General features: G+C 52.6%; 1 protein-coding gene across 5 annotated transcripts in view; it reads right to left on the reverse strand.

Moving 5' to 3' along the window:
* LOC123589121 (katanin interacting protein) overlaps positions 1-25,261 on the reverse strand; it is a 193,283-nt gene that overhangs the window by 72,274 nt on the left and 95,748 nt on the right. For all 5 annotated transcript variants that reach the window (XM_045460776.1, XM_045460774.1, XM_045460777.1 and 2 more), the window contains 3 exons: positions 22,619-22,886; positions 16,241-16,372; positions 1,122-1,294 (listed from right to left, as the gene is read on the reverse strand). In XM_045460776.1, the coding sequence (XP_045316732.1) occupies positions 1,122-1,294; positions 16,241-16,372; positions 22,619-22,886 (573 nt within the window). The remainder of the gene's footprint in view (positions 1-1,121; positions 1,295-16,240; positions 16,373-22,618; positions 22,887-25,261) is intronic.

Genomic DNA, 25,261 nt, shown 5'->3' on the forward strand with positions numbered 1-25,261 from the left:
GGGGCAGTGGGGCCCGGGGTGGCTCAGTCGGTTGAATGCCCGACTCTTGATTTCAGCTCAGGTCATGATCTCACGGTCATGAGATCGAGCCCCGCGTTGGGCTCTATGCTGACGGTGCAGAGCCTGCTTGGGATTCTCTCTCCCCCTCTCTGCCCCTGCTCTGCTCGTGCTCTCTCTCACACACAAAGTAAATAAATAAACTTTAAAAAAAGTTGTCAGAGGCAAAGGAGTGAGCTTGAGGAAGACAGACAATAGGGTGCTGCTCGATGAACGCCCCAGAGGGCAGCCCCTAACAGAGCCTGGGGGGAAACTGGTGGTGTGGACGGGGCCCCAGGCTGGTGGGGCAGGCATATCTCTGCGCCTTCCAAAGACGTGACCTGAGTGAGCCACCTTGCTCTCTGGGTGCCATCAGTCACATCTAGGAAACGGGGCGATGAGACCAGGCCTGCCTGTTTCTGGCCTACTGGGGGCAACGAGTAGGACAAGCTACGATAAAGGGCTTCGGCCGGTGAGGCGGTTTCTCGGCTTCTGAGAAACGATGTGTGCGCGGGGGCGTGTCCACAGCCTCCAGCTCCAGAAGGGTCCCTACTCCGCCCCACCATGTAGCTTCCTCCTTCTTGCTCAAAGCTGAAGGCAGTGGGCACCAACCCAAACCCCTGCAGGGCCACGGAGGTCTCCTGAACAGGTGCAGTGGGTCAGGGGCAGGACAACAGGAGGTGCTGAGGGCGGCGGAGGCCCGAGAGGCTCACGCTTTGGGGAATGAGGTCTTTCCGGAGAAGCCGGGGCTCTTGTCTACTCTATTCTTTCCCTCAGCCACCAGTTTACAACCCTGGGCTGAGGTTTCCAGGGCTCGCCGGGAGGTCGGCAAGGATCAGAGGCAAACAGGCATTCACCTTTGGCCTTCGGAAATAAACAAAGAATGGAAGGAAGGTGACGAAATGGGCACTTGGGTAGGTCAGTGAGCGACTGCGCATCCAGCAGCGGACGAGCAGCTAGTCTGAGGTCAGGGACGCCCACAACGTCTCTCTCCTCACCGCGTGCTCTTTGCAAATGCTGCTCAGACACCACGGGGTCCCTGAGTAGCCTCCTGTGTGGTCCTTCCCCTGCGCCCCAGAACGCACCTGCAGCGGGCTGCTGGGGGCCTCCCCCTTTCTGCAGAGGAGCGCCCTCTGCAGGGCTTCGTTCTCCACCTGGATGGCCCTGAGCACAGCCGAGGCATCTTCCTCTCGGTCCTCAGCCTCGCGCACGGGTTTCCGGGTTGCTGATAGGGGTCTCTCTCGTCGGCTCCCGGGTCCTGCAGGCAGAAACCGGGGGTGCTCCTTTATATATATATTATGTTATTGCATTCTCGGAGTGCAGCTCAAAAATCTATTAGACCCAAATTGAGAAGCACTCTATGAAACAACTGGCCTGTACTCTCCAAGAATGTCAAGGTCACGAAAGACAAAGAAAGCCTGGAGAGCTGTTCCAAATTAAAGGAGACTGGGCAGACATGGCAACAGAAGGCAGTGGCGATCCTGGCACTGGATCCTGGGTGGGAAAACACTGCCATAAAGGACATTATGGCAGCAAGGGGAGAAATCCCAGTACAGTTCGCGGTTTAGATAACGGTATTATATTAATGCTAAATATTCAGAATTCCCTAAGTGTAACTGTGGTAATGTAAAATGAATGAATGCCCCTAGTCTTAGGAGCTACACGCTGCGGTGTTCAGGGGTAAAAGGGGCAATCTCAGATGGTTAAAAAGCACACACACACACACACACACACACACACACACACACATATGCACAGAGAGTACAAATATAAATCAACTAGGACAAGGGGTGCCTGGCTGGCTCGGTAGGAAGAGCCTGCAACTCTTGAGTCACTAGTCGTGAATCCAAGCCCCACGATGGGCCTAGAGCTTACTAAGAGAAAAAAAAAAAAAAAATCAAATCAACCGATCAATCAGTCAATTAACTGGGACAAAATGTTAACAACCAGTGAGTCGGGTTGGAGGATATATGGAGTGTCGTTTGTACATCCTTGCAACTTGAAGAGTGAAATCGCACCTAAGTAAAAGTTGTAAAAAAAAAAAAAAAAAAAAAAAATTAACCCTCGCACAAAGCACCTATAAGCGAGAACATATGCTATCATGGAGACAGACGGGCATTTTGGAGTGTTTTGCTTTATTCTGTCTTGTTTTTCCACGGGTAACAAGAATTGCAAAGAATGTACATCTTAGTTGAAGAAAAAAGTATTGCGAAGCTGGGGTCGATTCCAGAAGTTCCAAGGAAAGGACAATCAGCTTCACACAGTGTAAAGCGACATATGCTAACGGCACCCCGTGAGACTGGCCGGATGAAATAAATTCCGGGATACCCACCTAACAAGTACTATGGAGCATAAAAAGAAACACATACTCAACGATCTGCAGATGGAATGAGATGATGGCCTGAACTTGCTTCCTAATCATCTGGGCAGTGGCTGGGGATGTAGACGAAATGACACTGGCCACCAATTCATGATTGCCAAGGTCAGGTAATGGACACAACCGAGTCCCCATGACATCCTCCCAGTCACTTACGTGTGGACTCTTTCAATATTAAACAAACAAACAAAATCTCCATTTAAAAACAGAACTCAAGATGTTTCTATTGGAATGCTTATTTATTGAGTGCCGCCGTGTCAGGCTCTGTCCTTGGCACTGGGGACACAGCAGTGACCAGACAGATCAAGAACCTTGCCCTTGTACAGTAAGACAACAAGCCGGGGAATAAGAAACAAAACAGAGTGTTAGACGTCAGAAAATGCTGTGGAAAAACAGGCAAAGCAGAACAGAGTGGGGCTGGAGGGTGGTGCTGTGCTCCAGGCACCAGTGAGGTGAGATCTGTGTGTGCTTTGTTACTGGAGCACCAAGGTGCAGCCGGGGAAACAGGTTCAGGAGGCCTAAGTGGGGGTGGGTGGGGCCAGGTCACTCAGGGCCTTGCTCTGAGTGAAATGGGGAGCCACTGCAGGTTCTAGGGCAAGGGAGTGCTTGACCTGACTTAGGCGCTGAGCGGGGGACAGACTGAATGAAGGGAGGTGGAGGTGACAGCAGGGAGACCAGGCAGTGGCGGAGGCGGGACACAGGCTGCTCAGATCCCGCGGACATAGTAAAGACAGGACCCAGGGATGTGGCTGGGGGAGAGGAACGGTTGAGCTGGGAAGGCTGTGGGTGGAGCAGGTTTGGGAGCAGAGAGCAGGGGCTCAGTTCGGACAGACTGGGTCCAAGATGTGATTCTGGCATCGGAGCGGAGCCATCGGGTTGCGCGAACGCACCGTGCTGGAGATAGATGTGAATTCAACAGCAGCGACTGGACCGCATCATTTAACAGTGATGTCAAAGATAACAAAGTGGGAATTCACAGGTATGACCTCTTGGGATGCATAAAATAGCATCCATCCATCTTTACGACCTCGGTAAGCCATCCGGGTGGAGCACTGGGGGTTCCTGTTGGAGCGCGTGACCCTTCTGCTATGTTGTGTCACAGAACGTGGGGTCTGAAGGAGAGTTCTGGAAGCGACATCCAGAATGGCACCGGGAGGAGAGGCACGGAAACCCAGCAGCTCCGCTGGGCTGGCTTCCAGGGCGGCCGGGCACTGGGTTGATGGGAGGCCGTGGGTTTTTATGGAAAAGCTAAACTAACATGAACAGTATCAGTTTCCACAGGCACCCAGGGAGTGGCTGTGAATTTGAATGCCCTGGGCCGGGGGCCACAGCCCAGCTCCAGCCAGCACCTGCCATATAGGGCTACACTCCTTTTTTTAAATTTTTTAATGTTTACTTATTTTTTAGAGAGAGAGAGAGAGACAGAGAGTGAGCAGGGGAGGGGCAGAGAGGGAGACACCGAATCCAAAACAGGCTCCTGGCTCTGAGCTGTCAGCACAGAGCCTGATGCGGGGCTCAAACCCACGGACCATGAGATCATGACCTGAGCTGAGGTTGGACACTTGACCGACTGAGCCACCCAGGCGCCCCCATGTAGGTCTACACTCTTAGAATCGCCTTTTTTTTTCCCCCAAGAAAAGCTAGAATCAGAAATCTATGTGAAATCCCCTGAATTTTACCTGTTCATGACATAGCCTGGTTTTTAAGAAATCTTATGAAGGCCAACAGAACCCAAGGGGCTGGCCTACCCCAAGGCCACGACAAGTCTAAGCTGCTCTCCCACAAGGGTCAAGAGCACCCAAAGGAACCTCGCATGGCTGCAGATGGCCGGCCTGGGCCATAAACAGCAAGTGGGTCATTTTCTGACTTTGGTGTACTGTCCCCTCATCATTGCCCCAACGCCACTCCTCAGGACAGGAAGGTAAGGGGCTGCCGGATAAGTGACCCGGGATTCTGCTCACCCCAGTCATGGCTGCCCTTCTTCTCAGCGACCCAAACACCGAGCAGAAAGAACACAAGGGCTGGTAGCAGCTAGGGCTTAACATGCTGATGGGGGTGGGGATCCTTGATGGGGGTGTGGAAATGCCCCCTTGGGGGGATGCAGGGGGCCTCGCGGGGCTCAGGTCCTGGAAGCAGCTGAGGGGATGGGACTCGGTCTTGAGCTACACTGAAGCTAGAACTGAAAAATCCACACGGTCGTCCCAAGGGTGGCTGAAGCGGAAATGGGTTCCCGCAAGGCAAACGCATGAATGACGCAGGCTCTCGACCTTCGCTAGGCTGTGGAATGACACGCTGCTCTGGTAGAACAGCACAGCCCTGCCTCAGAGCCCACAGTCGTGGGGCAGGGACAGACACGGATCAGGCAGGTGCACCGTGGACCTACCGGCAGGTGGGGGACAAGTGGCAGGGTAAAGGCTGGAGAGGATAGAGGGAGTGGACACTATTTGAGGCACTTGGTGAGGGAAGGCCACATCTGAGTGGAGACCTAAGGGCAGTGAGCCCTGTGAATACCCCTATGGCGGAGGGGGGGAGGGGGGTTGCTCCTGGCCAGGGAACAGCAGGTGCCAAGGCCCTGAGGTGGGCTGGGCTTGGGGGTTGGGTTCTCATGCAGCCCCGAGGCCATGTCAGCCCAACAGGCCTCAAGCTACAACCCGGGTGACTGGCACGATGATTTTTGTCAAAGGAACGTATGGAAAGTCGTTTCGACCCCAGACCTTGTCGGTCTCGGTATTTGCGAATAGCACCAAAGCAATGCTGTTTCCTCCATCAGCTGCAGTGCAGCAGAGCTAAAAAATTCACGGCCCCTTCAGATGCTCTAGAGGATTCTATAAATAAGGGACCAAGGTCTATAAATAAGAGACAAGTGTGCCCAGGCTCTAACAGTGGGGGTGCGAACCCCCACGTTGGTGGAAGGCTCAGGCAGCACCAAGACCAGCAGAACAAAAGCTCCTTCTCCATTTCCTGCGCGGAGCGCTTATAAAGTCGGTCTACAAGGAGCTGTGTGGTGCCCCTGCCTTGTTACTGTCTTTACGTGCGCAGGTGGCCCGTCCTCTCGTGCCTCGGTGGTCTGGGGCTGGGGAGGAACGGTGCACCCGAGTCTAACCCTCTGTCCTCGGTCGCTGCACCCCTGTGCTCGCCTCTTCTTGGAAAAGCATATCGAGGACGGCGTGTTCTTCCAGTGGGGTCCGGTTCTGCCTACGCAAACGCTTCTGCCCCAAGCGAATTTCACTGGGGAGGGAATGCTCCCCTGGCAACAGGATCATCTCCGGCTGCCTGTGCCCTCTGAGTCCTATTATGCTAAGAAGACGCTTTGAAAAATGAAATCACCCTCTTCCCGAGTGAAGGTCAACCCTGCAGCTCTGTTCCCAGAGCTTTCCCCGCCCGTGGTTTGCGAGAGACGTCTGCACACGGTGCCGGCGTCCTCCTGAACCCCATTTCTGCTGACCAGCTTGTGTTTACGGTGCATTTCCTCACGACACACGAGGCGACCACCTTTTAACTCGTTTTGACGCTCTCATCGCTCACTTGGGTGAGCCAGCTTCGCACCAGCCTGAACCCCACAGGGGGGGTGGATTTATTTTCATCACACACCTAAAGAATGGCAGATTTATTCACGCAATAAATTTGTGCCACCAGCAGGAACCAAATTGCACATTTTAATTTATCCCACACTGCTCTTTTCTGGTGGAAAACCATCCCTCTTCTGGTCACTTCACTTTCTCTTCCCTTCACCGAAATTTGCCTTTTTTTCTCTCTTACAGAGAAACAAAGAGCATATCAACATGGGAGATTTACCATGAATACGACACATGTCACAAAAGAAGACAGGGGGATGCAGGGCTCCCGGTGGACCCACAAGCCAGGTAACTCGCTCCCATCTGCCAGCCGGGACTCCAAAAAACTCAAAGTCAGAGTCTCTGCAAAATTATCCCTTACCGCATGTGTGGGACCTTTGAGGTCACCTGGGAATCCACTGGAACGGCAGATACTACATCTGAGAATAACAAGGGTCTATCGTAAAGATCATAAGCCAGGGGCCCACAGGCCAAAATCACCTGCAGATGTGTGTTGTGTGACTTTTACTATTTTTTTTTTTTTTTTTTTTGGAAATAGATGCTAAGCTTTTTTTTTTTTTCTTTCTTTTTTTTTTTTTTAAAGAGGAAATCCACCTGATAATTAGAATTCCTGGAGTTTCTTGAAAAATCATAGGAACACAGGGTGCCTGGGTGGTTCTGTCAGTTAAGCATCCGACTTGGTTTTGGCTCAGGTCATGATCTCATGGTTTGGGGGTTCAAGACCTACATCAGGGTCTACACTGACAGCTGCAGAGCCTGCTTGGGGTTCTCCGTCTCCCTCGGTCTCTGCCCCTCCCCCACTCACTCTCTCTCTCTAAATAAATAAATAAATATTAAAAAAAAAATCCTATGATCTGGGAACCTCTGACCAGACGGCATTCCCATGTGGGGATCATATGCTGGAGTTGGATAGTGGGGCCCCCTTTAGACGGGTTATAAGCCCTCTGGGTTCTACGGGGCACCCCTACTCCCTACGGTCACATGACCATCAGCTTGGAGACTGTGCACTTACTTGCGTGGCAAAAGGTCCAGGGTAACAGCTGACTTAGCCCTGTTTTGTCCTGAGATGCCCACACTCATCCCTAAAATCCTGAGACCGGGTGGCTTAGTTGGCTAAGCGCTGGGCTTTGGCTCAGGTCATGATCTCACAGTTCGTGAGTTCGAGCCCCACATCAGTCTCTGCTGACAGTGCATAGCCCGCTTTGGATCCTCTGTCTCCCTCTCTCTCTGTCCCTCCCCTGTGCTCTCTCTTTTTCTCTCTCAAAAATAGCAAATAAGCATTAAAAAAAAATAAAACAAAATAACATCCTGAGATGCCTACACTCACCTCTAAAATTCAACTGGCAGGTGGGAAGGGGGGGGGGGCTACACCCGGCACAATGGTCTACACCTGAGTACTCAACCCTCCATGCAGCTGACGATAGCACAGCCTCACCAGGCCGCACACTTCCCATGGCCTAAGAGGCTGTGACCAGTGTCACTAACTCCTCCCCTCCCTGGCCACCCCCCCCCCCCCCCCACTGCTGCAACATCACTCACCAAGGGGTGGAGTCTATTTCTCCAGCTGGGCTCAGCTTGGTGACTTTCTTTGGCCAACAGACCACTGGACGGTCAAGACCAAGCAGAGTCTGCAAAAAGCAGTTACACGGGGGTGGCCGGGTGGCTCAGTCGGTCAAGCGTCCGACTTCAGCTCAGGTCATGATCTCACGGTCCGGGAGTTCGAGCCCCGCGTCGGGCTCAGTGCTGGCAGCTCAGAGCCTGGAACCTGCTTCAGATTCTGTGTCTCTCTCTCTCTCTCTCTCTCTCTGCCCCTCCCCCACCCATGCTCTGTCACGCGAGGGACTGGCTGTCCGAGACCATCCAGCCCAGGTGGCCACCAGCTCCCTCTGGAGCTGCCCAGCCCGTCTGAGCCAAAAAGGGCTGTTGTTTCAGGCCACCGCATTTTGGGGTAGTTTGTTGGGCGGCTATAAATAGCTGATACACATGGCTTGTCAAGGCCTGTGTTCTTCTGTCTCGAGAGTGTCTCCGGGCCTCTCCGTGGGCAGGTGCTGTCTGTGACTCGAACACTCATCATGTTACTGCCCCGGGAATGCACGTGGTTTCAGAGGAAGGCAATGAGGGCTCCCCGCACCACCCTGACTACGTGACTCCGCTCCTTCCTCCGGGATCATAACAGCTCTTTGCTCCACGCCCTGCCTCTGGAGCATCTTTAGCAAAATGTCCTCGGTGCTTAATTTGCACATGAAATGAAGAGTAGTTTGCTTTTGTCTTTCCTGTAAGGGGAACGCCATCACAGCGCCCATGTTTTCTTTGGGGGAACCAGCCCTTCCCCTCTCTTCTCAGGCTACAGAGTTTGGACGGATCTGACCCTGCTCCTCGCCCAGCCTTTCCCTGTGACCACGGAGATTGGAGATCCGTTCAGGGGAGAGCTGGTTCCTGGGCTCTGCTGAATTATTAGCAAAGGAGCAGTTCCTTTCTCTAGGGCTGCTGGGCCAGCAAAAAGAGAGCCTAGAGGCCCTGGGGGCCATCCGTGGGCCATGCCTGAGACTAGAGATGTGGTTCTCAAAGTGTGATCCCTGGATCGGTAACCTCAGCATCATCGGAATTTGTTACGGGATCAAAATACTTAGGCTCCAAGATGCACCGAAGCAGAAACTGGGGCTGGGTCCAACAAATCCGTGTTTTCATTTGCTTGGCAAAGAATTCTGATGCACATTCCAAGTTTGAGACCCTGCTGGACTGGAGGAGAGAGGAGCTAAGTGATGAAGAAACAGCTTCCTGGTGATATCATCTGGGCACCTAGATCCCACCATGCCTGACGCCAAATCTATAGTCCTGGACTCTCCAGGTCTGTGAGCAATACATTTTCCTTTGTTGCTTTAGCCAGTTTGGATTTCTGTCACTTGCTATTAATAATGAACACGGACTAACTACTAACTATAAGACTCTGGACTTCGGCAGAGTGGTCTTTCTGCTGCTGGTACCTGACAGAAATGCTAAGTACAGGGCTGTCAGGGTCCTCTAATTCAATCACACTGAGGGTGTTACTTTATTTCTATGGTTGGCAGCTTGTCTGAGAAAAGTGGTTCAGATATATCACTTCCCTAGAGCATTCTGACAACTTTGACAGTAAACTTTGTGCATTAAAGACTAATGTTCTTTCACCCTCAATAGGACAACAGGTCTCTGGAAGTCTCCTGGGTAGAGATGGGAGTAACACAGGACATGAGGTCCCTTCATTAGAACCAGGACAGTTACAGTGACAGAGGGGAATAAGCTCTCATGCATCATACGCACATTTAATTGACACAAATTCAATTTTATGACCTTGGCCAAAAGAAAAGGGGCAAGGGGGGAAAAGGCAATAGGTTGTACTTCTGGTAACGTTAATCCGGACCCAACTCTTCCTTAGAGCACAGCTAGAAAAGCTGGCCCAAGTGTTGTACAAACCCGATTGAAAAAAAAGACATTTGTTGGAAGGCATGGAGAATGAACAGGGCTGTGAGGGACTACAGGAGAATGAACAGGGCCAAAAGAAGGCAGGAGAAGGAAACCCAGAGAGGTGAACCCACAAGCAGCTGTTGACTCTTTTTTTAAAAAATTTTTTTTTTCAACGTTTATTTATTTTTGGGACAGAGAGAGACAGAGCATGAACGGGGGAGGGGCAGAGAGAGAGGGAGACACAGAATCGGAAACAGGCTCCAGGCTCCGAGCCATCCGCCCAGAGCCCGACGCGGGGCTCGAACTCACGGACCGCGAGATCGTGACCTGGCTGAAGTCGGACTCTTAACCAACTGCGCCACCCAGGCGCCCCCAGCTGTTGACTCTTGAGTGAGCCGCTGCTAGCTGGGAGGCTGAGCGGAGCTGGTGACAGACTTGGGGTCACAACCTGAGAGTCAGGGTGACCTGGCAAAAGCCAGGATGGAAGGGCACAGAAAGGTTAACAACATGGGCAGTCCAGATCACTACTGTGTAAACTTAAGAATAATAGTGATAATAATGACGATGCCGTCACCTAGTGAGGTTTAAAATCTAGAGAGAATTAAACAGCATGACAATAATAGCATTTAAGTTGGAAGGGGAATAAATGGAGTTACAGAGTTGTAAGGTCCTTTCACTGAGTGAGAAGCGGTAAACTTGCTAATTTAAAGTAGATTCAGGTAAGTCAAGAATGCGTGTCGCAATCTCAGGTGATGACTGGAAGGATAATAAAAGAATGTATAACTAACAAGCTAATAGAGAGAGAAAGGAGGAATAACAGAAAGTAATCAGCTCAAAAGAGGGCAAGAAAGGAGAGAGAGAGGAACATAAAACAGGCAGAGCCAATAAAAAGCAAATAATACGATAGTAGATTTAAACTCAAGTATATCAGCAATTACATTAAATGTAAATGGACTAAATGTGCCCATTAAAGCACGTAGATTGTTAGAGGATAAAAATAAAACCCAATTACATGCTGCTTATGAGAGACAAACTTCAACGTAAGGAAGGAGAGAGTTTCAAAGCAAAGGAGGAAAGAAGATATACCATGTAAACACTGACCAAAAGAAAGTTGGTGGGCTTTAGGGCAAAGAGCATCACTAGATTGAAAAAGAGACAATGCGGTGATAAAAGGTTCCATTCACCATGGAGATATAAAGAGGCTGATTTGTGCGTGACCCTCAAAAGCCCGCCCCACAAATACAAAGCATATAAGCAGTCCAGATTGTGCCTGGAAGGGGTGAGATGGTTTGATGTCACTGTCTTGTCAGGAAGTCTCAGGTTCCTTGTGCCTCTGGGGATGTGAACACCCAGCACCCTGAGCACAATGCCAGAGTCTAAAAACACACATTTTCAGGGTGCCTGGGTGACTCAGTTGATTAAACATCCGACCTGGGCTCAGGTCACGATCTCACAGTTTGTGGGTTCGAGCCCCGCATCGGGCTCTGTGCTGACCGCTCAGAGTCCGGAGCCTGCTTCGGATTCTGTGTCTCCCTCTCTCTCTGCCCCTCCCCCATTCACTCTGCATCTCTCTCTCTCTCAAAAATAAACAAGCATAAAAAAATTTTTTTAAATCAATAAATCAATAAAAAATAAAAACACAGTTTCACTGCAACCCAGACCCTAGACAGAGCCAACTGCTTCATCTGGGGCTCAGCCAAAGAGCTGGGATTGTTCCCACCCTGGAGGAGAGACGATGCTCTGGGGTTGTCTACATATATATACATACACGCTGCCCTTCAGCATCAGTCTGACAGATTTCCAAGGGTTTCTTTGGCCACCTGCACTTCTGACCTTCAGAACATAATCCCCGTGTGAAAAGTGGCTCCACCGTAATCCCAGCGCGAGGGTGGGGACAATGCCACGGTTTTCAACTTTCCTTTCTTCAAATGTGGCTTATGTAGGGGCCAGATGTATTTGACAGGCTCAGCTCCAAATCTGTTCAAAATGAAGATTCCATTACCTCAGACAGGGTCCTCTTTCGGGGAGTCGATGGGACAAATCGCTCTAAGAACCAAATACCAGAGACAGCGGGTGATCTGACTTTGATCAGATGGCCCAGTGACACACATTTTTTATACGCATCCACGATTCTTTGCCACGGAAGCTCACAGCCACAACCGTACCGCCCTCACGTACCCATTTGTTCACCCCCTGGCTTCATCGTGTTTTCTCTACTCTCGTTTTTTCTTCACCCTCACTTCCTCAGGTATGTGTTCGTCTCACGCCACAGGTTATATGTAGTTTGTTAAAATATGCCAGAACTTTCTGGAGAATGGCCGATGATAGATTGATTAATTAATTAAGCTCTGCTTCTCAAAATGTTGTCCATGAAGGTCTGTGTTATGGGTTGAACTGAGTCCCCATAAAGGATGCTGGGGTCCTAACCCCCAGGCCCTGTCAACGTGACCTTCCTTGGAAATGGGGTTATTTGCAGATAATTGGGTTAATATGAGGTCGCGAGGGTGGACCTTCATCCAATATGACTGAAATCCTTATAAAAAGGGGAAATCTGGACACGTAGACAGATGCCCACGCAGGAGAGCGCCACGTGAAGGTTGGAGTTCCACCGCCCCGAGTCAAGGGACCACCGGCAACTAGAAGGAGGCCCGGCACAGATTCTGGCCTAGAGCCTTCAGGAGGAACACGGCCCTGCTGACACCTTAGTCTTGGACTTCCGGCTTCCAGAGCTGTGAGGCGATACATTTCTGCTCTTCGACTCGATCAGACTGTGGCATTTTGTTACAGCAGCAACCGTAGGAAACTAAGACGCTATTCAAAATTGTTTTAGTTGATGCACTAAAATTTTGTTCAGCTTGGAGAATATTAACAGTTATATGCTGACATCAATGAGAATTAGAAAAAAAAAGTATCTCCTGTGACTCAGTTCTGTGATTTCAGGCTTGTTTTCGGTTCGGACCGGCCCGACGTGGGTACGTCGTAAGCGAGTCACATTTTAGCGGGCACGCGAGGGGCCATGCGGTGGCGTGGCTAAGAAAACAGACTCTGAAGCCAGGTTTCCAAGCACTGGTTTCGCCACTCGCTGGCTGTGTGACTTTGGACAGACTCCTCAACCTCTCTGTGCCTTGGTCTCCTCTGTGAAATGGTGTTGCTAATAGCATCCGCCGCCCGGGGTGGTTTAGATGATTACATGCAAGATGACATGCGTGTTGTAAAACATGCCGCTTTCGGTTCAGTGCTTTGTAAATGCCGGCTTTTCGCTTTATTACCCAGACGCGGGACATCTAGTGATCGCGGCACACGCATGAGGGAGGGGAGTCCCAGTGAGCCCAGCAGGACAGACCAGACGTTTGTCTCCTGAAGCTGCGGTTAACGGAGCCAGTTTGGGTGTCGGAGAAACAGCATCACGCGGGATTTACCATCTGCACCCGCCACGTGCTGTTGGCCCTCCAAGAGCTGACAGGGCCCTTATCTCGTCCCCTGGCCCCCCTCTTTCTCTCTCCTTCCCAGCTTCTTGGTCCTTCATCCAACCAAAGCAGATAGATCCAAAACTCACCACGTTTTTCTGACATCTTACATGTTACATCGGACTCTTCGCCCCTGTCGACTACATCTCGAAAGACCTATTTACAAATATGGCCTCTCCAACCCTATCGGCGGCTGTGACCTTGGCATGCCCTTGTCAACATATCACTTCTGCAGTGATTCCCTTTCCACATCTACCTTCCTCGGGTCCCCCCAGTGCAAGCATCTTTCTAGGCACTGGCTTTTGCCAAGACGTCCCAGGAGCCAGTTTGGTCCTAACTCCGCCCACTGGATTCTGGCTCTTCGTGTGGGTAGGACAACTCCACCACCCACAGCCTCTGTCTGGTTGTGGTTCGGGGTCACTCCCCGCTGAGGCAGGACGCAGATCAGACCCAGCCTTCCTGCAGCGGGCTTAGCACTGAATACTACCTGTCCAGATCCAGCGGCCTCGCTTATTTAGGTCTCCCTTGCTCCCTTGCTAGATCTCAGGACCTGCACCAGCCAAGTGACAAGCCAGGGAGTCCCCCATCACTGCCGAGTCTCGGCTCTGCCGTCCTATCACGGCAGGCTCCCCACCGCCCAGCTCCTTGCCCTTGGTTGTTCAGGATAAATGGCACAACTAGTCTTATATGCTTACAACAGACTCCTCGGTTGCTGTCAGGAATCCGGCCACTGGTAAGCCTCAGAGACGAGCGACCACCTTCCCCATCCTCTAGTCCCACATCCACCCTGGCTCCCGACAAGCCACACTCCATGTGGCAGCCACAGGGACCTTGTTCAAATATAAAGCAGGTCAGTGCCAAGTCCCTCCCCTGGCCCCTGCTCACCTCTGTGACCCCTCACCCGCTACGCTCTGGCCTCCAGCCTTCCTTCTTATTCCTGAGCCAACTGAGCAGCTCTTTCCTACCTCAGGGCCTTTGCACAGGCTTTCCCTTCTGCAAAGGGCTAGTCCTTGACCTCATCCAGGTCTCAGCTCGTGTCCCCCCTCCTTGGAGAGGCCTCCTCTGACCACGCTGCCAGCCTTGGTGCAGTTGCTGTCTTGGTGGTAGCTGTTACCACCCATCTTCGTGTTTGTTATCTAGCCCCGCCCGCCGAAATATCAACACCAAGAGAGCAGGAACAGTGTGCTGCTCACTGGATCACCAGGCCTGGATCAGGGGCCGGCACATAGCGGGTGCTCAGCACACAGGTTTCTGGTGAGGTCAAAAAGACAACAGATGACCTGTTGCCTTACCCAGAACCCCATCCGGGGCTGGGCTGGACTGGACTGGAGCATGCCCCTGACCTGCAGCCCCAGGCCTGGGCCCCACGGCCCAGCCTCCCCTGCTGGCCCGGCCCATGGCCCAGGGCACATTCCCAGGATGCTCGCTGCGAGCCCCGCCTACTGTCCTGACCCCCCAGCCCAGGGCTCCTGTGCTGTAACACTGCCTGAGTCACCACCAGGCTTGTCAGGGCCCACCCCCAGGTGCCTGCAAGGCCGCCTCCGTGACCAGCCAGCCCCGGGGTGGGGGGAGGGGGGAGGGGGGAGGAGCAGCCCGGCACAGCCATCCAGAGCGAGCCCCGGAGCCTGGGTGTGAATCGTGGCTTTGCTGTCCCGTTACTCCAGGCAAGTAACTTCCGCGTTCTCAACCTTGGTTTCCCCACCTGTGAAATGGGAGAAGGGGGTAGCACTATCTAGAGGGATCTCCTGGAATTTGGTGCCTGGCACCCACTGCCTCTGCCTCCGGGGACAGCACCAGTGTCTGCTTCACAGAACCACCCCGACTGAAGCCGGGAGCGACAGCAGCTCCAAGGCTTTTTAACTACACGGGTTGAGCGGACTCTTTCCCTCAAAGACGCTTTTTCAAAATCACGTTGCTACCTAAAATGCCTTGCTCTGTATTCATGTGGGTTTCGGGCTGTGGTAAGAATTAATCAGATAATGCCTGGGTGCAGCCCTGCCCACGGCCCCTCAGCCAAACCTCTGCCCACAGCTCCCCCGGCACCGGGGAGGGGTATGTAAGAACCTGGCTCCCTTCCTCCAGGGTGGGGAGCGGAGGTAGGACGCGGATGTCCAGCACTGGGGATCCCCCAGCCGGGAGGTGTTCCACTTGCCCAGGGAACTTGTGTGGCATCCCCAGTGTGGACGGAATGCCACAGCGGCAGAGATCAGGGCCCCTGGCTCAGACAGACTGCTTGTTTAAGCAAGGCTGGCGGGCCGGAGCTGGATTTTGCCCGGGACACCCCAGGGTTCCAAATCCTGGGGACACCAGGATGCCTTGAATTCTCTGGCATTCACAGAATGCCAGAAACCAGAAGCAAGTGGCTTCCTCAGAGCCACTCCACCGGGGCTTGGGGCCGACACTGGCCACTTCCCAGCCGTGTGACTGATCGCCTGCTCTGGGCCTCAGCCCCTCCTCTGTGAAATGGGGACAATCTGTGGGCCTCCCTCAGAGGCTATGTATAAGGATCATAATTTATTACGAATGACATAACAAAGCTGACAGCGGTGGCCGGCTCACAGGAAGTGCTCAATGAACGTGACCTCTCGTCTCCATTAGAAGAGCAACAGGCTGACTTCACCATAACCTCTTTTGTACTATTGGAATTTAGTACCATTGGCGCGTATCATGATCCATATAAAGTTGAAAATAACAACAATTTAAAAGCAAAACCAAAACTGAAATAGGTTTTCTACTAGAACCGCATCTTGGTTATAGAATGAGCAAGTGGCTGTGATGGTTGACTTAATGTGTCTATTTAACTGGGCCACAGGGAGCCCAGATATTTCGTTAGACACTACTCTGGTTTCCGAAAGGCGTTTTGGGATGAGGTTAACGTTTCAGTTGGAGAATGAAGCAGATTACCCTCCATGATGTGGGTGGGCCCCATCCAATCAGTTGAGGGGCCTGGACTGAACAGAAAGGACTGACCCTCTCCCAAGTAAGAGAGAATTCTCCAGAAGACGGCCTCTGGACTTCATCGGCAACTTCGACCCTTCCGGTGCGATGGCCTGTGTACTGGAAGACTGGCTCTTCCTGGTTCTGCTAAGCCAGCCTGCAGATTGGACTTTGACGCACACACACACACACACACACACACACACACACTCTCTCTCTCTCCCCCCCCCCCCCCCCCCCCCCCGGTTCTGTTTCTCTGGAGACCTTGACTAACAACACAATTAGGAAAGGTGAGCTCAGGCCTTGACAAAGAGGGTAACACAGCCAAGACTGCTCTATCACGGCATCCCAGTGAGAGTGCCCCAGGCCCAGCCCCAGCCCTGCTCAGAGGCTGCCAGAACTCTTACTTGAACATGCCTTCTCCTGGTCTGGGAACACAGCAGAGGGCTGGGGGTTCAGGTTCAACTCAGGTCTGCTGGGAATGAAAACCTCAGCGTTGTCCTTCCGCTTAGCAGACAAATTCCTTTCCTTCTTACTACCTGCAGGAAAACAGCGGTTTATATGTCAAATGTGGAGCGCTAGCAGAGCGGGGGCATGCTGCTTGGGTATCTGTTGGTTCGTTCACTTATTCACTCGACAAATACTTGCTGAACCCCTGTGCCAGGCGCCACGCTAGTTCGGAACGGAGATGTGAATTATGCGGCGCATCCTGGCAAATAAATGAAACTTTCTAGGACACGTTCTAGGTGTAGGTTTTCAGATTTTAACATTTCTGGGACAGAAGAAGGTTCCAGCACCAGGGTCACAGAGGGGCCACGCAGCTGGGAGCATGTGGCCGGCAGGCATGCAGCAGACAGAGAGGAGAGCCCTGACAGGTTACCAGAGGCACGGAGATGGGGCATTCCAGACACAGGGAACAGAATGTGCAAACAGTGAAAGGCACACAGGCCGTGCTTTGAAGTCAACGTTTCCCAAAGTAGGGTGCCTGTACCGCGGGCAGAACAGGAAACGATGCCAGAGGCCGTGCAGGCAAATGTTTTTTAAGCGATTATTTAACTGAACCTGCGTGGAAAAAACATGTAACCAGCCTATCGACCCCTTGATTTCATTGATATCATTGCTTAGAACAATCTGAAAATCATTAAAGACAGGAAAGAAAGAGGAAGGAAGGGCAGGGGCGAAGAAACAGAGGGAGATGGAGAAGGAAGAGAAAGGTGCTGATTTAAACAACAGCTAAAACAGTACAGGAGGTTTGTGGCGATGGCAAAAAACAAACAAACAAACAAACAAAAACACACAAAAAACCAAAAACCAAAAAACCCCCCCTGTGACTTCAGAAGGTCTGCAAATGGCTCCAGCTCAGGGGAAATGGTGCTAGAGCCTCTGTCCGGCGCAGGTTTCAGAGCTCGAGAGGACATGCTTGGGACCAGCGGGCAGAAGGCCAGCTTTGCAGGCCAGCGAGGCTGGCGGCTGAGGAGAACAGACCCTGCCGGCAGGGAGATCAGTCAAGGTCCCAGGATTCGGGACTTCCTGACCTGGGAAGACAGGAGACCCGGGAACTGTCGGCCGAAGTGCCATGTAATCGGAGTCCCAGCAGAGCGATCCCGGGGGCCTCGGGGGGCCCAGAGGAGAGGGAGTCCCAGAATCCAGGGCCCCATGGGATTGTTGGGAGCTCAGAAGGTGCGGGGTGTCCCGCACCAACCTCTCCGCCCTCCGCTGCGGACTTGATGAAGGACATGTGTTTCTCTATACACTTCTGAACTCGCTGCTCCCTGGCTGGCCTGAAATGCAGGACCCAACGGATGACATTCAGGACGGGGGACGAGACAAAGAAGGGACGGGGCAAATGACCACAAGACTCTCTCCCCACATGCTGAAAATATGCAGCTGCTGCTAACAGCGACAGCCAGCACTGATTGAGGTCAGGCCCCTGAGTGCTCAGCTGCGGGGACAGGTCCCTCCCCAGACATCGCAGGGGGTGGATGGGAGGCGCCCAAAGATGCCTTGACACAAGGTCACAGGGCAAAGGGGAATCAACAGTGCTGATCAGCCGACTCGAAACTAGGGAGATCATTGCGGATTATCCCAGTGGATCCAATGGAAGCCACAAGGGTCCTTAAAAGTAGAAGAGGGACAGAGTTTCAGTTTGGGACGATGAAAAACTTGTGGAGCTAGATCGTGGTCATGGTGACTGTCCTTAATAACACCAAATGGTGCTCTTAATGGTGAGTATGGTAAATCTGTGCCGTGTGTACCTGACCACAATAAAACAAACCCAAGCACTCGCACAGGCACAGAGAAGAGGCACACAAGGAGGGCGAGAGGGAGACAGGATCTGGAAGAAAGGTACAGAGAGACTTGACCTTGCTGGCTCTGGAGGTGGAGGGAGGGACCCTGAGCCAAGGAATGCAGAAGCCTCTGGAAGCTGGAAAAGGCAAGAGAGGTTTTCCCCGAGAGCCTCCAGAAAGCTCACAGCCTTGCGGATACCGTGGTTTTAGCCCAGTGAGTTCATGTCAAACTTCTGGCCTATGAATCTGTGTTGTGTCGGGCCACCGAGTTCATCACGATTTGTTACAGCAGCGACAGAGGACTAATACATACTATTACAGAATAGGGCTCTGAGGTTCAGGTTGTTGGCCCAAGGTCACAGAGCCAGGGAGCGATGGAAGCAGGTTTTCACCAGGCCCGCCTGGCTTGGAGCCCTGCCCTGAACCACGTTAATCCCTGTCTACCACCGCCTCCTCTGGATAAGATGACCTTCCAGAAACTGTGGCCCCCAGGCCTGCCTTATCTATCGAGAGTCTACACGAGGATATTTTCTAGGGCTCCAAAGGATCCAGAACCCCCTTGAGTCTTCATGGAAGGTGGCCTGGGACCCCCACCAGCCTCCTCATGAACCTCGCTCCCCACATGCTCGCTTGGCTCCAGCCGCACCGGCCCTTTCTCTGTCCTTGGGTGTGCCAAGTTCGTTCCCTCTTCGAACCCTTTGCACCTGCTACCCCCTGCCCCTGGAATGCTGTTCCCACAGCTGCTCCCTCCTCATTCCCGTCCCAGCTTCACCATGGTCTCCTCTGAGAAGGCTCCTCTGACCCTTCCAGCCCGCAAGGTCCTTCTCTGACCCCCAGCCCCCAACCAGAGTCCTGTTTTATAATCTTGACAACGTTCCAGGCTCTTGAGGGCACCGTGCTCTCCTCCTACCTGAATTCTTAAGCTGGCCCATGATTTGGCCTCACCTTTCCAGTTTGGGGAAAAACAACTTCTGTTTTTCTCTGTGCCACTCCCGCGCTGGCCCTCACGGACAAGAGGACACATGGAACGGGACAGGGAGGGCAGGAAGCCATCAGAGCTCAACCCAGCCACTCTCTTCGTTCCTCCAGTGGGCTCGCCCTCAGGGCACACGCGCCCCACTCCCCCGCCCCCGCCCCCGCCCCCGCCATCACACTGGTGCCATTAGTTGCCCAGCTCTGCCAACATCTGGGATCAGGGTCTGTCTACTTTAGCGGGCAGCACTGAGTGGCCAGCAATGAGGCTCTTCTCAGTTGGAAAGGTGGATCATTTGCTCTCCTTCTAGCAGATTCCCAAACCCATCTCTCATTTGTTTCACTTAGGAGGGAAAAGAGCAGGGTGGGGTTGCTTATTGACTCCTCAAAGCCCAACTACTGCTTTATAACTTGATCTGGTTTATTTATTTAGCCTAGTGATTAAGAGCTCAGGCTCTGGGCTCTGACGCCTACAGACTCAACCCCACTCTGCCCCTCCCTAGCTGCGTGACCTCGGGCAAGTGATCTGACCGCTCCGTGCTTCCGTTTCCCCATCGGTAAAGCAGGTACAATGCCAGGACTTGCCTTGGTGTTGTGGTAAGGACTTCGCGTCCTTGGAACAGTGCTTGGCACACGTTAGTAAGAATTCTGCAAATGCTGGCAGTTGTTATCACTGTGGGGTGTGTGTGTGTGTGTGTGTGTGTGTTCTCCTTGCTAGGATTAAGGGCCAAGAGAGAAGGGACCGGGGCCTCTTTTGTTCCAGCACAGTGCCTGGGGCGTGATATGCGTCTGGTGGAAAAAAAAGGAACGAACAGCCCAGAACCAAGCACGTCTTTTCCGGACACTATTGACTGGTTTTGAGTAAATGCTCGGGATCAGTTTAGAACTCCAATCCCACACTGGGGTCTGGGGGGACCCTGCGACAGGCCCCTCAGCCTCCGCCTGCTCCTCTCTGTGAGTGGGTTCTCCTGCTGGGGAATCACTAGGGAGAATCACTAGGGAGAACATCCCTAGGAGGCAGGCATCAGCCCTCTGTGGCTCCAGATGAAGCAGCCCCCGCCCAGGGCAGACATCGCCGCGGCCAGCGTGGGGCCTGCCAAACAATCTAATTGTTCGAAAACGCCAAGGGTCAAGAGAGTGAAGTTCTCTCTCTTTTTGTTTCACGCTCCAGCATCACTCGCAAAACGGTGCTGGGGGTCCAGCTGTCTGTGGCCTGGTCCTTCACCCCACAAGTGACTATCGTGCCCTCTGTTTCCAGGACAGGGGGGCTCGCTCAGTCTCCTTACAGCCCTCCCCCTCCCTCCTCACTCCTTGGAGAAAACGCAAGCCACTGGTCGCGGCCCCAGCGCGTCTCAAGAGTATGTTAACATTTCCCCCACCGCGGGGTACTCCAGCGGGTGGGCATAAAGCTTTCATGCGTTTGACACCAATTTCCCGGGTGGCTTGAACGTGCCAGATGAGTGCTGTCCGCTGGGGACGCAACAGAGGGGAAGCGCTGGTCTGTGCCCTGGCAGAGCTCATAGGCCAGAGGGGGAGAGAGTCCCCTGGGAGTCCGTGGCAAGGCCAGCACCATGATGACATATATGGGAGCAGAGAAGGCACTGAGCTACCTGGCCGGGCCAGGAGGGCAAAGGAGGCTTCCTGGAAGAAACAGCCCCGGAGCTGAGTCTTGAGGGGAAAGCAGGGAGCCAGGTTTCAGGCTCTGGGGTGGAAGGAAGATGTGGTAATCTAGACAGACGGAGCGGCCCAAGCAAAGGTTTGGAGGTGAGAGCACACAATGAGAGCACGCCTGAGGGACAAATGTTCGCTCTCTGGAAGCAACAACCACCGGGTGTGGGTTTTTCCAGGGCTGCCTGTTATCATGTCTCCCCAAAACTCATAGGTTCAAGGGGCGCCTGGGTGCTTCGAGTGGGTTAAGCGTCTGACTCCTGGATTCGGCTCAGGGCACGATCTCACGGTTCATGAGTCTGAGTCCTGCTTTGGGCTCTGCGCTGAGAGCGCGGAGCCTGGTTGGGATTCTCGCTCTCCCTCTCTCTCTCTCTCTCTGCCTCTCCCCTGGTCTCTCTCTCCCTCTCTCTTTCTCTCTCTCTCTCAAAAATTAATTAATTAATTAATTAATTAAAAGAAAAAGCAACAACTCATCTGTTCAAGTCCTAATCCCCAGGACCTCAGACTGTGACTGTATTTGGAGACAGGGTCTCTAAAGGGGTTATTAAAGAAAAACGAGTCGCTTAGGGTGGGCACTAATCCAATCTGCCTGGTGTCCTTGTAAGAAGAAGAGATGAGGACGCACAGGCACACACAGAGGGCAGACCAGGTGAGGCCACAAGGGAGAAGATGCCCATGTCCAAGCCAAAGAGAGAGGCTGAAGGAGAAAACAACCTGCTGGCAGCCTGACCTTGGACTTCCAGCCTCCAGCACCGTAAGAAAATAAGTGTCTGTTGCTGTTTAAGTTCCTGGCGCATCTGTGGTACTTTGTTATGCGGCACGAGCAGACTGATACACTCTGTCTGATTTCAAACATTCCCTTGTTCCTCTTCCCTGAGGGTCACTCACGCTTCCCAGCTGGTTGGCCTTGATATTTGGTTCAGAGCATGTGGCACAGCTGGCTTGGAGAAGGATGGGCTCAGAATTGAGGGAAGACGGGCACAGACCAAGCCAGCTCGGGCCCGAGCACGGGGACTGTGGCAGGTAGGCCCCTCCCTGCCCCCTCATCAATTGTTTTCTCTACTCAACTTTCCAGGGTCCTTTCTGGAAAACCTCCCCTCGTGGACAGCTGCTGTTTCTGTCTATCCTGCATGCTTCCTTCTTTCCTCAGATTTACCTTGACTTTCCCTTTGGAAACTACCTGTCCATGTGGTTTGGCTGGAAGTGACCGCACCCAAGGCCTTATTGGCTGGACCTGGTCCATCAGAGCCACAGTGACTAGTTCAGAGATGTGACCCGATGTGGGTTCAAGAGCCAAGCCTGGGACCTGCACTGGAGCTTTTGGGAAGAAAAATCCATGTTCTGAGGGAGGCATAAAGCCAGTGTCTCAATTCTGTGTCAGTTATGTGGAGAGCCCACCTCAGAAGGGTCCCAGGACAAATGAAGGCAGAGACGAGAGGGAGGAAGTGGAGGAGAGAGAAGCGGGGGGGGGGGGGGGGGGGGGGGGGGGAGGAGGGGCCAAGAGTCCCATGACAGCCCTGGTCTCCTCCGTTCACCAAGCCAATCTAGTCCCTTTTGCTGAAGCCAGTATGCATTAGCCAGTTGGCATGCGGACCCTGTTATACTTCCTACAATGCACAGGCTAGTCCCCCAAAACTAGCTGCCAGACACCTGCCGTTTGGGATTTCAGGGTCATCTGTAGGCCTCTGGGAGCCTTTGTGGCTTGCGATCAGCAGACAGACCAGATGGACATACCTCCCTGGTCTGCGAGACGGTCTGCCCAAGACCGAACTCCTGAAGCCCTGCTGGAAATACAAGTCCTGCTCTTAGGCTCAGAGCCACCAAAGGCAAAGAAATGCCACATAAGGCAGAGCTTACTTTTGGAAGCTGGGTTAAATTCCAGCACCACGAGGGGGTCTGGGCCCCGGGGAGGGCGTCCTTCCATCTCCTGGTCCTTGGGAACGTCCTTCTGCACCGCGTCCCCACTGGAAGGGGCGGGGTCATCTCTGCGGTGGCCCCCCAGCACCTGCTCCTCGGGCTCTGGCTCCGAGAGCACATCTTCTTCGATAGAGTCATACTCATCGCTGGAACCATCTTTTTGTTTCCTTTGTAGATTTACACTAAGTTCCAGGCTTTTTCTTAGCTCCTGCCAAAAGTCAAGAAGAGAGGCAAAAAATGAAATATGTTACTTTGAGAAGAATTCATCTGAAAATGGATCATTAGAACCGAGGGACTATTCCCAGCAAACGAACATTTACCAAAATCATCTTGACACACGCGTGGTCATCGCTCGGAAGATATGAAAGGGACAAACGAGCCACTCTCCAGCAGGGTGGTAATTACAGTATGAATTGTGGTCACACGCCTGGGATGTCACTAAGAGTGTACGTGTGTGTGCGCGGGTGTGCGTCACAAGTGTTTTGGTTTGGGGCTCCTGTAAACAGACTGTGGGGTCCCACCTCCCGCCACATCATCGGTGTCTCCGATTCGGTGGGTCCTGGATGAGGCCTGAGAAGATGCGCTTCTAACGAGGTGATGTTAATGCTGCTGGTCCAGGGACCACACTTTGAATATGAAATCCCAAAGGCCTCCAAATGATCCCGAAATTCCAGACAGTAAAGTGTCTGGCAGAGAGTTGCGGGGGGGGCTATCCTATGTACTGAAGGATGTTTAGAAGCACCTGAGACGTCATAAGATTTAGCACTCGGTTGGCCTTTTTTTTTTTTTCAACCTGTGTCTCGTCTCCGTGAGACGGTAGACTTACAAACGAAAGGCCAAACGTGAAGATCTACACTTGGAGAGACCAGGAAATGGATCACCGACCAGGATCCTTCTGAAAGGGATAAAGGGCTTACCCTGGGACAAAAATTTTTTTTTTTTTAATTTTTTTTTTCAACGTTTATTTATTTTTGGAACAGAGAGAGACAGAGCATGAACGGGGGAGGGGCAGAGAGAGAGGGAGACACAGAATCGGAAACAGGCTCCAGGCTCTGAGCCATCAGCCCAGAGCCCGACGCGGGGCTCGAACTCACGGACAGTGAGATCGTGACCTGGCTGAAGTCGGACGCTTAACCGACTGCGCCACCCAGGCGCCCCGGGACAAAAATTTTAAACCCCACTCTCTGGGCAAACCAGTGGGTCTGGTCAGCCCAGCTATACTACCAGCATAGCTCGTGTTATCGAACATAGCTCTGAGGAAACGAGAAGCAATCAGCATGCTTGCCGTATATGTGTGATTGGCCAGTAGAACTTACTAGCGGCTGTGATGTGCTGAGTGACGACTCCTCAAAGATGTCCACGTTCTAATAACCCCAGGACCCTGTGAGTCAGCGATAGCTCGTGAAGAGTGGAGAGGCACTAGAATACTTTGACCATCTTAGATAAACCATTGTAAAAAGACCCGACAGTAGAAATATGATGGACACCAAATGTGCTGCTTGTGGGGACTCGGGAAATAAGGAGCATGTTATGGAAACCAGGGGAGGGGGAGTCCCATGACGTAGCGGCAGGATCTTAGCCGAACTGTGTCTCCGGCTACGTGAGAAGCGGTGCGTGGACCTGAGATTTGATGATGTGGGCAACTCTCAGCCTATCTAGGTTGCAAAGGATGCTAAAATGAGGTCAGAAAAACACGCTCGGGAGAGAAGCCTGAGCATGGCTGGACAACCTTTTGCTAGTTACTGGAAAAGGATCCAAAGTTTGGGGTATTCAATCATGCTGAGGGTTCTCTCGAGACATGGGACTCATGGATCCTTGGAGACATCTCAGCAGAAGCCAGGAATAGAGGGAAATTCTCCAGGAAAGATCTGTGAAGCAATCTCTTGTCTAACGGGTGGAATCCTAGAGACGTACAGAGACCATATGGTTTTTGAGAATGGCATACCACTGCAAACACTGGCAGCCGGTACCAAACGGAAGAGAGGAAGGACGCAATACAAGAAGGCTTCCCACTCTCCAAATTCTACGGTCAGGAAGCATGAGGCTCTGTGCTGACAGTGTGGAGCCTGCTTGGGATTCGCTTTCTCCCTCTCTCTCTCTCTCTCTCTGTGCCTCCCCTGCTCGTGTTCTCTCTCTCTCAAATAAAAATAAATGAAATTAAAAAAAAAAAAAAAAAAACAGATCACTATGGCTCTTGGGTACCGAGTGGAATTTGAGAGGTGGGGCCAGGATGGAAACAGGGCGCACAGGTACAGCAGCAGTGGGGGAAGGCGGAGGTGGCTGCGGAGGTGGGGACGGCAGGCGCATTTGGAGATGCGTTTTGGAGGCAGAGATGACAAACGATGGGCTAGAAATGAACAGGGTATATACACCCTTTGACCAAATCTCTCTGAGAATTATCCCTCAGTCCTAATATACGAAGGTCATTGAGGGATCCTTGATAATAGAGAATGACCTTGAGGGATCCTTGACAATAGAGAAGGATCTCAATGTGCAACCAGAAGAGGTAGGTTCAATGGCGCGTCGAGTGGCACCAACGGAGCCTTGAGCGGCCACCGCAGAAAACGAGGTAGCTCTCGCGCC

This window comes from Leopardus geoffroyi, chromosome E3 (assembly GCF_018350155.1).
Source record: "Leopardus geoffroyi isolate Oge1 chromosome E3, O.geoffroyi_Oge1_pat1.0, whole genome shotgun sequence".
NCBI lineage: Eukaryota > Metazoa > Chordata > Mammalia > Carnivora > Felidae > Leopardus > Leopardus geoffroyi.